The following is an 11,572-nucleotide window of genomic DNA, read 5'->3' as shown; positions in this document are numbered from 1 at the left end:
ACTGGGTATGGATTCTTGTCTCTCTTTCTTCCCTGTCCGCTTCTTTAACCTGCTCTCAACTCATCTCCCCTTACCTTCTGGCTTTGGATACTGAGATGAAGGGCCCAGGGCTGAAGGGATGTATGATGAGATAGCACATGTGGAGGGAAAGGAGCTTGAGAATATGGGGCTGAGGGGGGATTGGTGTTCAGTGAGTGGGGATGAGGGAAAAGAGGCAAAAGCAGGTGATCAAAGTGGGGATGGGGATCCTGAGTACATAGGACATATGGGAAAGCAAGGGATGAGCGCTGAATTAGGGATGAGAAGACCAAGAATGTAATATTAGAGACCAAGGAAGAGAGCAGGCTGATTGGTGAATGGGGGAAGTTATGAAGTAGCAGCTGTGGAGGGGCGAGGGGGCAGGAAAGATGTGCAGCTGGGTGGGTAACCCGGCATCTCAGTGAGGCTCCTTCAGTGACACCACTCTGTTTGCCTTGTTCCCAGGATGCCTGGCATGCTGCAGAAATCTGCCTCTGCACCCCCCCCTGCTGTCCTCCGTGCTTCTCTGAAGAAGGACACCAGCCCATTATCCTCAGAAAAGGGGCTGCGGGGCATGTACACCACCCCCAGGCAGGTGCCACCAAGGAGCAGTGCCCCGAGACACAGCCTGCCCCACGGCAGCCCCTCCCAGACCAGCTCCCCTCCTCAGTGGACAGACAGTATCACCAGCGAGATGGCACCAGATGCAGACAGTAGTGAGTAGAAGACACCTCGGGTTTGGACCACCCACCAAAGGAGGCACATCCGCGACCTCTCTGGGAACAGAGTTCACTTCCTTTCTCTCCGCAGTGAGAAGGGAAGGGGTGACTTGTGGGTGCTGACACTGGGGCTGATCTGAATGATACCAGCACTAATAACAGCAGCAATAATAATAACAATAATTGTTAATAATAATACTTTTATAGAAATGCTTGATTTCTCTCCACAGATGTTTTTATTCTTTCCTTTTTCCTATAAAAACAGTTTTACAACTGCTTTGAGTTAAAAATACATTTCTAAAGAGGTGAACATTTCAGCATTTTTACCATTTCACTGAAAACCTGAAAAGGATGGGCCAAACTTTGGCTTTGCCACTCAGGTTTTCAGTTCTGAGGAAAAAAGTTAGTGGGTTGGGAAGATTTTGGCCACCTCTCATCAGTATTCAGCTGGTGGTTTTCAAGCTGTTTGGCGGCCTCTGCGAAATAAGCTTGGGGCTGGGGCAGGAGGACTCATGGGCCGATGTCTGCAATGGCACCACTTGGACTTTTGTGCTAAGCAAGACCCAGGCCCTAGTAGCACGTGGGGTTTGAAGTCATCTGCTGTCCCAGAGGGGTCCCTCCAGGGTGGGGCTGAGCACCCCAGCAGGGCAGCGTGGGGGAAGTTGCCTGGGCCATAGGTGAAAATGGCTCTGTTGCCAGGGAAATGCAGCTTCAGAGAGGCACCCCAAAACCAGCGTCATTTAAAGTAGTCCACTGTCTTCTTCTTTCACCAGCTCACACAGACTCTGAAGCTGAGGGACAAAGTGGGGCCAGCACCTACAATCACCATCCCAGCAAAACAAGGCATCCACCCAGCTCCACCACCCTGTCTCCTTCCCCAGTCCGGGCTCACCATGACCTCCTGGACTCACGCAGGGAACGAGAGTAAGTTACCCCTCCTGGAGTGGGCTAAGCATTGCAAGAGGATCCAAGTCCACTTCTGGCCAGTGAACGTGGTATCTCAGTACAGGCAGTCCTCGGACTTCGGACACAATTGGTTCCTGAAAACCGTGTAACTCGGAACCAATTTTCTCATACAAAACAGTGTTATAAATGGGGGATTGGTTCCTGAACAAAGGCCCGATACCCTAGTTTCACTAAAATTACCCCAGAATTTTTTACTCGGTCAATTATAGATAAGTAATATAGCTACAGTAATGTATTTATATTGTAAATAGCAATCATATCGATTTGGAAGGGCTTTTTGGAGGTGACTGCTGGACTTTTTGAAAGGCTCTTGGTTGGACTTTTTGAAGGGTTCTTGGCTGGAGTCTTCTCAGGAGTCCTGGCTGCAGGTTTTTCTGAAGTCTTGTCTGCTTTTTTAAAGAAAGTGTCCAAGGAAGTTTGGACAGATGTTCTCCAGGGAGATGGGCAATGCAGCGAACTTCTCCGCTGGTGTGGCATCGCATTGGATCAAGCGTTGTAAAGTCAAAACTGATGTCATAAAGTTGAAACAGGCAGTCAATTTATAAACGTAACTCGAAGCGTTGTAAGTCGAGGACTGCCTGTACTGAGAACCGGCACTGTTTCCCCTCTCTACCGCCGTCATGATGTGGAGAGACAGTCATACCCTGGACTCTGTGTCAGATGTGCCATCACCAAGCCGGTCCCAGAGGCAGTCTCCGGGGCAGTGGTTTCTTTGAAGGAAAGTGCTGAGTTCTTCCCCTGAGTGTCATTAGTTCACAGTGAGCCAGGCAGCCCCGCTGGGTGTAGGAGAAGGGGGGTTATTTACCTGAGCAGAGGAGGCCTGAGGTGGAGCCATCCTGCCTGTTTTACGCCCTCTCCTTGCACAATAACAGCAAACATTTCTGGGAGCGTTGCTAAGACGCTGCCTCTTGGACACAGCTGTGGCAGTGGCAGTGCTGGGGCTGGGGAGAAGACATGCTGTTCTCTTTGCTCTTTGGCAAGACCTAAGCGCTTGACCTCTCCCAGTGACCCCAGTCGGGCAGAGATCCCATTTCTCCAGTTGTCACCCAGCTCTTTGAGACTTGAGGACTGGTTAATGCTGGCCTATCCTTGGATGGAGGAATGCTTTCAGCCCACGCTGCTAGAGAAAGGCTGGTTCCTTGCTTCTCTGAGTCGGGAAGTGCCAAAAGGCCTGGCCACATCCTGTACAGTAGATCTCTCCCAGGAGGTAAATCCAGAAACCACCCCCTGTGCCTCACAGAGGGGACAGGTCTCAAATCCACTGGAGGACTGAGGCAGCCTCACGAATAATAGGATGCCAGTGGAGCCAGGCAGAGGGAAGAAGGAAGCAGAGAGAATTGATATCACAGTGCTGTTTCCAGCTTTCTCCCTCACATGCATATTAGTCGGCCCCAATGTAGAGGGGTGCAGGCTCTATCCTGCAAATGGACAGCCCCACAGGCAAGACTTGGACCTGCTCATTTTGCTGGTGACTTCAGATGGATATGAGGACAGTCCTGACTGAAGGGGGTAGATAAGTACTGGCCTTTTGGCAGAAGGCTTTTCAGTGACTCAGCTGTGCCTTTGAACTTGGCCAGGGCCAGATTGGGACCTGCTGGGCAAATCAGGGACAGAGTTGGCATTGCAGCTCTTGTGAGTGGGAGTAACCTTAAGGAGCAGGATCCGGGAGCATCACATACACGGTTCTCGGTTATAAGGCACAGCTAAATCAATGCTGGTCGAGCAGGCTCTGAATGTTCACTGCTATGAGGATGTGATGGACTCATGGGGAAAGAGGGTCGGGACGCAGTGCTCTGGGCAGCAGAGTTGTCGGCTCTGGCGGTTGCCAGGACTGAAAGCCTTGATTTTGATGCACTTGTCTGATGTGGCCAGCAGCATAGAACCAAGGAGCTAGACTCTGAGCAAACTGTTCTGCCCACCTCTATCCTTCACTAGCCCCTCAGCTTACCAAGCGGCTGCCTCACACCAGCCACATACACAAATGGTTAACTCTCCTGCAGCCTACACAGGCATGGAGGGAAAGAGCTAGTTCTGCAAGAGCCACACAGCCTGTGTCTGATCGTGCAGCTCAATTGGAACCAGACTCAGCAGCGCCCGGCTTGGGGAGAGGGAGGGCTCAGGCCCTCTGAGGTTGCCTAAGCCTTGTAGAGTGTTTCTGTGGGCTCCGCAGAACAGTTTTCATTTTTCTTTGTCATTTTAAACCTATGAGGCTGAATCCTCAACTGATGTAAATCAGCCTGGCTGCACTGATGCAATCCAGCATCGCCAGCTAAATATCTGACCCCTACTCTGTGGTTTCCTCAGGTCATATATTTTTCTTGCTAAAAGGCAACAGCATGAGCTGTGTATTGCCAAGTACACAATCACGCCCCAAAAATGAGCTGGCAGAAGCAGGTGTCTGTGTCCCATAATGAACGGAAGAGTGTATGTACCTCACTGTCTTTGCCTGGGGGGAATTCATGCTGCTCAGCTGTGCATCATAGATCCTGTAATGGTGACAGTGATTCTCCTTTAGCTCAGCTGGCAGGCCCTTGTAGTTTTAGCAGCAGGGGAAATCTGCATGGGGTTGTTATGTGCAGCTGATGATCCCTAAGAATGTCCCTAAGTAGCCACTGATTTCAGTAAACCTTTCACTCAAGATATTTGAGTGGGCTTGAATGACAGCCAGTGCAGTTGGCCCTTCCTGAGTTTTTGTTGTTTGCATCCCATTCTCCGGTGCCGCAGACTTCTGGGATGCAGCCAGGACTGGAAAAGAAAGGGGAAAGGGTAGCTCTCCGTAGTGCCATGTGGAGCAGTCTTGTTTCTAAAAGAAGTCATGCCCAGCTTTGCAGAACCAAGAGGCCGGCATGTTTGGTGAAGGGTTGGAGAATCCCCCGGCCTTTTCAGTGTTCATTCAGCCACAACCTTTGGCTGTTTTGAGGTTCCCCCATCACCACTCACAGGGAACAGCCCAGGCCAAGAACAATTAAAAGGGGCCAATGATTTCGTGCACTCTGTTTGAGATACCTTAAAGGGGCCAGACTTCCCTGAAGGGGAGAGCTGAATGCCTAAAGACATTTTGAGACTCAATGTTCAGCTGCAATTCCTTAAGGACCAAGGGGCCCCTTCTCACTCCTTTGACAATGAAGAGAGAGATACTCAAAAAAGGGAGGCACTTAATCCTCTGAAGACCTGAGAATATAGTCACGTGCTAGTCCAAGATTACATTTGTCTGCCAGCCTGGAAAATGCCAGCATTGTCAGGGTTAATGCATGCATGTTTTCCCTCCCAGATGGTAGGCTATCCAGCAGACAAACGCAGCAGTTTAAACATTCTTGGTTGTCTTGCACATTTACTAAGAGGAATAAGGCCTGGATTTATAGACTCACATATCAGGTTCCCTGTAGGCGCAGGAAGAGCACTAAATAAACTCCAGAGCTTCAGAGAAAGCTGGTCAGCCCTTGTGGCTGAAATCTTTGCAACCATTCAGAACGGCTGAGTGTAAAACCTACATCTCAGAGAGCCTCCTGCCATCACCCAGAGGCCACTCTGAAGGGAAATGGACTCTGCACCACTGTCTCCCTTGTGCAATGCATCCTCAAAGTAGCTTCAGTTGGTGGCTTCTTGTGATTCTTGAGTGGCTAAGTCATGTTGAGCAGTGCTGTTGTCTCTGAAGCTCAGCTGACCTCTGGGTGACAGGCAGCCTTGCACAGCAGAGCTGGGACTGTCTCTGTGACTTCAGATAGGGGAAAACATGGGATCTTCCCCCTGTTCTTCTCAATCCAACATTATTCTTGAGCTCTAGGGAAACTGATTCTTTATTCTCCTTTCCCACTTCAGCCAGGCCATCCGGGCTCTGCAGAAAGAGGTTTTGCGGCTTCGGCAGAGGCTGGAGGAGAGTTTGCATCGACCTCAAGGCTACCCAACAGGAAAGGCATCTCCACACACTGCAAAGACCAAAAGGAAGCCTTTGGAGAATGGTTCCTCAGCCAGCAGCCCAGCAACCATCAGGTAAGCGACTGTGTGTGCAGTTAAATGCACCCAAATCAGATGGGCCATGTACTGGAAGATCATTCTGTGCCTGTCCCTTTCCCAGAAAACCTGCAGAGAGGAGCCCAGGTGAATGTGGGGAGCCAGCCCCAGTGATCCAGCCAGCGAGGTGGGCAAGGTCAGCATCACTCCCGCGGGATGGGCCTGAGCTGGATCTCAGTAAGTAGACCTTTCAGGGCCTGCCCCCTTTGCGGTCACCCTGGCTTCCCTCAGTGCTTCTGAGAAGCACTGGGGCAACAGGACTTTTATTTTCCCTCCACTCCTCTTCAATTTACCCTTCCTAAAAGGGAGAACTGGATGTTTGCATGAGCACTTGCTATGCATGTGGGTGGTGAGCACTCATGTGCAGGCAGCCCATCTACCAGGGCACTCTCTGCCAATTGTGCAGATGGGCTCACATCCAGATCCAGTCCTCCTGACCCATGAGAAAGCTGCTGTCATCGACCCAACCTGGTCCTGGATCTGACTCTGATGCCTGTGCCTTGTTCTCTTGATCCTACATGCATCACTGGAATTGGTGGCAGTCAGCCCTATCCTGTCCCCTAATAGCATGTGTACTGATGCTTGCTGAGAAAATCAGAGTATGCATCCCACAGTACCTACAGGACACACAGAGCAGTGCCCTGGCTGTCTAATCCAGTGCTCTCTCTTCTCCACATGGTGCAGCTTCAGAATCAGACTACTCCCCACCAAGACTTCTGGATGGGAGATCCAGGGCAGTGTTTTCCTCCAAGAAGATCCCAAATGCAGCAACATTCAAAGGCCATTACACAGGTAAGCACACAGCAAGTCCAATGAGGTTTTGGTGTGGCCTCTCTGGTAACTACCCAGATCCGGCTGCTGTCCTAAGTGGCTTTCCCTTCCTATGCCCAAATGGGACACTTGACATTGTACTTCCCCAACAAAAGACTTACCCATTCCTCTCCCTCCTGATCTGAACCCCGTAGCTCCGTCTTGAACTACAGCATGAAACCTGACCCTTCCCTTTCTTTTCATTACCCCACCCCAAGCCACACACTCTGAGAGGAGCACTGAGAAAGCTTTTGTTGGGTTTTGCAGGGGCAAAGTACCACTTATCGACTCCCGCGTCCCTAGAACCGAAGGAAGACACTGGCTCGCCTTCTTGCATCCATTGCCACAGCCCCAGGACACAATCTGGTAAATACACCGTGTGCTCATCCTCAGTCTCTGCCCCAGAAATGGCCTGTTCCAGGTCTTCGCTTAGTGTTTGGGGCTTGTGAAATAAAAGGCTAACAACATGCAAAATCTGCTTTTCTATGAGATCTCTAAGGGCTTCACAAATACTAGCTAATGAAGTTGTTATTAATTACCTAAGACATGAAATAATTGAATAACTAAGCCTGCAAACACACTGATTAGAGACAGAGAGTGAGAGACCACTCCTCACTGAAATGCATACCCTTTCTGAGTAGAGTGACTGGAAAGGTCAGTGCTCATGCAGCTCACCTGGGGGTTGGAGGTGCCTCCAGTATACTCCATCTCTGGCCAGAGTGGAAACAGGCTCCATCTGTGCAGTAACAAGGTTAGTCAGTAGCTACTCGACAGTGGGACCTCATCTAGGGTTTATAGAAGTAGGTTAGAGCCTGAGTACTATTGGGACTTTATTCCTATAGCAAAAACACATATGGTACCTTCTGTTCTGACACTGGGAATTCATACTGCCTGCATTTCGTGTTCTCTCCTGTGCTGCATGTGCATCTTTGGCAGTCATTCATTATTATTGTTTACTACATAATATAGACTAGAGGACATGGGGTGTTGTGAAAGCAACTGCAACCTTTCTGGGGGTGGGATTGACTTTTGGGTGCAATCTTGAAGCCATCCTGTGGTGCTAAAGCCGTTGTTTGCACTTGTTATCATGAGCAAGCCCTGTGTTACAGCTTGCTGCATGCCTCTCCTTCCTTTGTGCTAGCAAGAGACATTACACAAAAAACGTCCAGCTTGTTGGGCAAGTAGGAACCTGTATCAAGCCATTCAACTTGGCCAAAGATTAACTCACACCTGTTTTTTCCAGTCAAAATCACATACCACCTTACATGGCTTGAATACTTACCTTCCCAGGGTGTTTCTAAGGAGCACAGGGGGGAAAGGGAGTAAGGGAGGTTTACCTGTATTGTGTCCAGTAACTCCCAGCTGAACTCTAAATATGCATCTTGTAATTTGAATATCACTGGCCGCGATGCCTTGCAATCAGCTTTTGCTCTCTGTGAGCCACCCAATCTAGTTTAAGAACAAAGTTGCTACTTTCAAAGGGCCCGATGAGTCCAGCATATTCCTGCTGCCCTGCACACTGCAGATCTTGGCAGGGTTGTTTTACCAGCACCTTGTTCTCTGTGTATAGGCATTGCATCAGCAGGGGACATCTTGAGATCCTCTCAGCATAGCACTCCAAAGAAGATGCACTGTCCACCCTGCAGTGGGACCAAAAGCACTCCAACTTCTAAAACTAGGGGCAAAGCAGGGAATGGTGAGTAACTAGTGTGATCCATTTAAGGTCCCTGTTTATTAAAGAGTAGCCATGCCTGGGAGTCCCCTGGTAAGTAGTTCCCATAGGAGAGAGACAAACTGGCCAAAGCCACACTGAGAAACAGTTCATACCTATGCTGTTCCCAGCGGTCATCACTGTAGGGAATGTTACTGGAGCACTGGCTGCAGGGGACTTGACGGCCCCTTGAGTCCAAGTTCCTGCCAGCAGGAGTCATGGACAGGAAAGATGTAGGACTGCTGACTCTGAGAACTTCCCAGCTACCCCTGTCTCACCTCTCTGAGCAGGAGTGGCTGTAAGTAGTAGTGGGGGAGCCACAGCTATGAACCTTCCCCCGAGTGGCAGAACTTAGTGGCCTTTCCCTAAGCGCTGGGTCATGGTCTGAGTTAACTTATACCTACTACACTTGCAGGCCTCAATACAGGGTCTCCAGCCCAGTGCATGCAGGCCTGATTCATCACAGAGAGATTATATTAACATGTTCATGTAGGCAGGTGACATCCTCTTCCTCTATCCTTGGGCTACAATCAGCTCTGCTGTGAGAGCCCCTGACAGCAGTGGAGTAGCACCAGAAACAGTTAGTCCCTTTGGCTTCCTCCCCATATGGCAGAAATCACAGGGTGGCTCTTACCTGGTCTCATTCTTCTCCACAGTAGCAGACCATGGCACAGAGAGTGCTTCTTCCCAGCACTTTGGCCCCAGTCGCAAAGCCAAGAATTGGCAACAGCAGCTGCAGCCGCCTGGACTTTGGTACCTGCCGACCCCACCTTCTGCCACAGCTGTCAACTACGTTCCAGCAGTTCCTCTGGTGCACTATGCACCACCCCTCGTGTAAGAGCTGCCCCTTCTCTTCTCCTGGCATCGCTGTGGGGAGGGGATATGAAGCTTTTCCTTCTGTAACTGTGGGAGGCAACCTAGAAGCCAGAACCAGGAGGGTTGGCCCAGTGGTTAGGGTACCAGCTTGAGCATGGGAGAATGATTTGAGTTCCCTGTTTGGTGTTCTCACCTCGGGGGAGTCACTGTCTCCTTGTGCTTAACTCCCCCTCTGTAAGACCAGTGCTTCTGCTTCTCAAGGGATGTTGTAATGCATTAAAAAATTGTGGCACATGTTTGCTATAGTAATAGTGGCTGTATATGTCCCTCAGATAGAATGAGAACCCAAACTCCCTGTCCTTGGCAGGACTTTACGTAGACATGTCCTTGGGCCTCTAATCCATGAGAGTGAGGGCCCTTCCTGCATAAGCATTGCGCGAGGTCAGCTCATAGAACACCTTGCACTGTGGCCAAAATATGGGCTGCCTTCTGCCAGGAGACCACGTGACAGCTGGCAGCTGCAGTGTGTAGGTCATGGATCTGTGTGTGGGCATAAAACATTGTCCACACTAGATAGACGCTGATGCGTGTGAGGAAGCATGCAGATCTCTCCTGCAAAGCAACAAAAGGAACGTTCTAATTATTTGTACTCCTATAGCATCTAGAAGACCCCATGGAGGTCAGGGTCTCAGTGTGTCAGGCACTGTACAAATACATGGACAAAACAGCCCCAGCTTCAAGAAGCAAAAGTCTACATAGACAGGACCCAGAAGGGGGAAGAGAAGGGAGAAAAGATATAAACAGAAAGTGAGAAACGCAGCAACTTCCCCAAAGTCACACAGGGAGCCTGGGTCAAAGGCAAGTGTTGAATCTGAATCCTAGTCCACTGCCTTAACCACAAGACTAACTTTCTTCCCCAGCTTCCAGTGCCTTAGTAATGAATGGAGATTTTGCACTTCCTTTGGCGGGAGAGCCTGTGAGAGTCCTATGGTCATGAATGTGTGTCTCAATGTTAGCGCACAGGCACACAGCACCAGGGATTCAGTCTGGCAGGTGCCTGCCAGCAGCTTTGCCAAACCTCCCATGCCCTGTACAGGGATAGAATTACTAGGAACAGGTCAGAGTGGCTGAAACATCAGGACGTGCTGCCCAGGCTGATGCATAAGAAAATACACATCTCTACAATGTGCCAGCTTGGAAACACCATGTTTTGTCTTTGCTTTTTCCAGCTACTGTTCTCCAGCAGCATCTACCTCAGTCCCCACCCCGGCTGGCCTTCCTCTCCATTACCCCAGTGGGTACAGGGTGCCAGAGCTGAAGCCCTGGACTGACTGGCAGCAGGCCCATAGGCACCACCGCTCCTTGACACTTGATCTTGACGACCTTGAGGACCTCAACTGGTCTTTGAACAAAGCCGTGGAGGCTGCCAAGAGTGTGAAGCTCACCACCAAGCAGATGAGCAGGTCGCTGACCTCTGACCTGAGCAAGGCCAAGGGCCTGAGGGGATCCTGCCTTTTCTGACGGGACCTGGGAGTTGGCTTCTTTGGCACGTGGAGGAAGCAGTCTGAGGCAGCAGACCAGGCCTGGTAAAACATCTGGAGATGAGCCCCCAAGAACTATCTTGGGAACTGATTTGCCAAAGAATAACATGCCTCTTCTTCAGCTTCCAATGCCCCATTATGGCATTGGGTGTGTGGGAGGAGGGCCCTCCACTTCACTTCCTGAGGACCCCGTGCTTGGAGCCTCCTTGCTGCACCTCCAGAAGCTGTGTCTGAAGCCCTGTCTACACAGTCATCTCTTCCCATCTCTGAAACCATTCTCCCATATAAAACTTGCCTTAATTACCAACCTTCTGATCGCTCTGGGCTACAGGAGGCTCCAGGGTGGCAGAGGGGGTGCCCATTGCACTGAAGGAGCAGCTAGGGTTCAGTCCAAGTCCTCTGTACTTGGTCAGTAACTTTTAGTTTCTGTGGATTTTTTTTTAAAGGATTATTTGAGATGAAGGCAAGTGGTGACACTCCTTGGGTACTAGACTAGGAGCCTTCCCAGCTTCCCAAGGGGCTAAGACCCGCACTTTAGAACTCCCCGGTTTTGTCTCGAGAGAACCTCCTCCTATTTTCTGTAACATTTTACCACCTATCCTCCTTAAGAAGGGGGCTTCTCATTGCCTAGCTTGGCTACTGGTATTAGACCATGACTTTCTCATTGCACTGTGAGATTCCCACCCATGAGCCCCTGCATCATTCCCACCTAGGCCTTAACCCATCATGTTGCTCAATCTGTCCACTTCCGCGTGAAGATATCCCAATATACAGCATGTGACAGGGCTGCTGAGAGCAGCCCAGGTGGTCCAAACCCTGTTTACAAGCCAAGCTTTTCCTAGAGCAGGTGTTATTTTGTGCAGGCCCTATTGCAATAAGGGCTGAAGGCCTGTTTGCAGCAAAGTTTACCTCGGAGAGTGCTTGTGATGTCTTAGAGGTCCACATATATATATGCATTAATATATATATATATATATATA

At 50.1% G+C, this 11,572-nt stretch overlaps 1 protein-coding gene and 1 long non-coding RNA gene across 4 annotated transcripts in view; one reads left to right on the top strand and one right to left on the bottom strand.

Annotated features, from left to right (window-relative positions):
- AKNA (AT-hook transcription factor) overlaps positions 1–11,572 on the top strand; it is a 77,605-nt gene that overhangs the window by 65,856 nt on the left and 177 nt on the right. For 2 of the 3 annotated variants that reach the window (XM_019510496.1, XM_019510495.1), the window contains exons 14-22: positions 484–734; positions 1,511–1,661; positions 5,523–5,693; positions 5,779–5,891; positions 6,399–6,506; positions 6,792–6,890; positions 8,095–8,220; positions 8,892–9,069; positions 10,281–11,572. The exon at positions 10,281–11,572 is cut by the window's right edge and continues 177 nt beyond it. In XM_019510496.1, the coding sequence (XP_019366041.1) occupies positions 484–734; positions 1,511–1,661; positions 5,523–5,693; positions 5,779–5,891; positions 6,399–6,506; positions 6,792–6,890; positions 8,095–8,220; positions 8,892–9,069; positions 10,281–10,572 (1,489 nt within the window). In that variant the 3' untranslated portion in view covers positions 10,573–11,572. The remainder of the gene's footprint in view (positions 1–483; positions 735–1,510; positions 1,662–5,522; positions 5,694–5,778; positions 5,892–6,398; positions 6,507–6,791; positions 6,891–8,094; positions 8,221–8,891; positions 9,070–10,280) is intronic. The other variant, XM_019510498.1, reaches the window with a different exon arrangement.
- LOC109292871 lies at positions 3,999–8,953 on the bottom strand. The gene is made up of 2 exons (XR_002096193.1): positions 8,870–8,953; positions 3,999–5,629 (listed from the first exon to the last, which is right to left on the bottom strand). It is a non-coding gene; the product is annotated as an uncharacterized LOC109292871 (long non-coding RNA).

Source organism: Gavialis gangeticus, unplaced genomic scaffold (assembly GCF_001723915.1).
Source record: "Gavialis gangeticus isolate Ggan-Ray unplaced genomic scaffold, GavGan_comp1, whole genome shotgun sequence".
Taxonomy (NCBI): domain Eukaryota; kingdom Metazoa; phylum Chordata; order Crocodylia; family Gavialidae; genus Gavialis; species Gavialis gangeticus.
The sequence above is the reverse complement of the archived record's forward strand: the minus strand, read 5'-3'. Positions and strand labels throughout refer to the sequence as shown.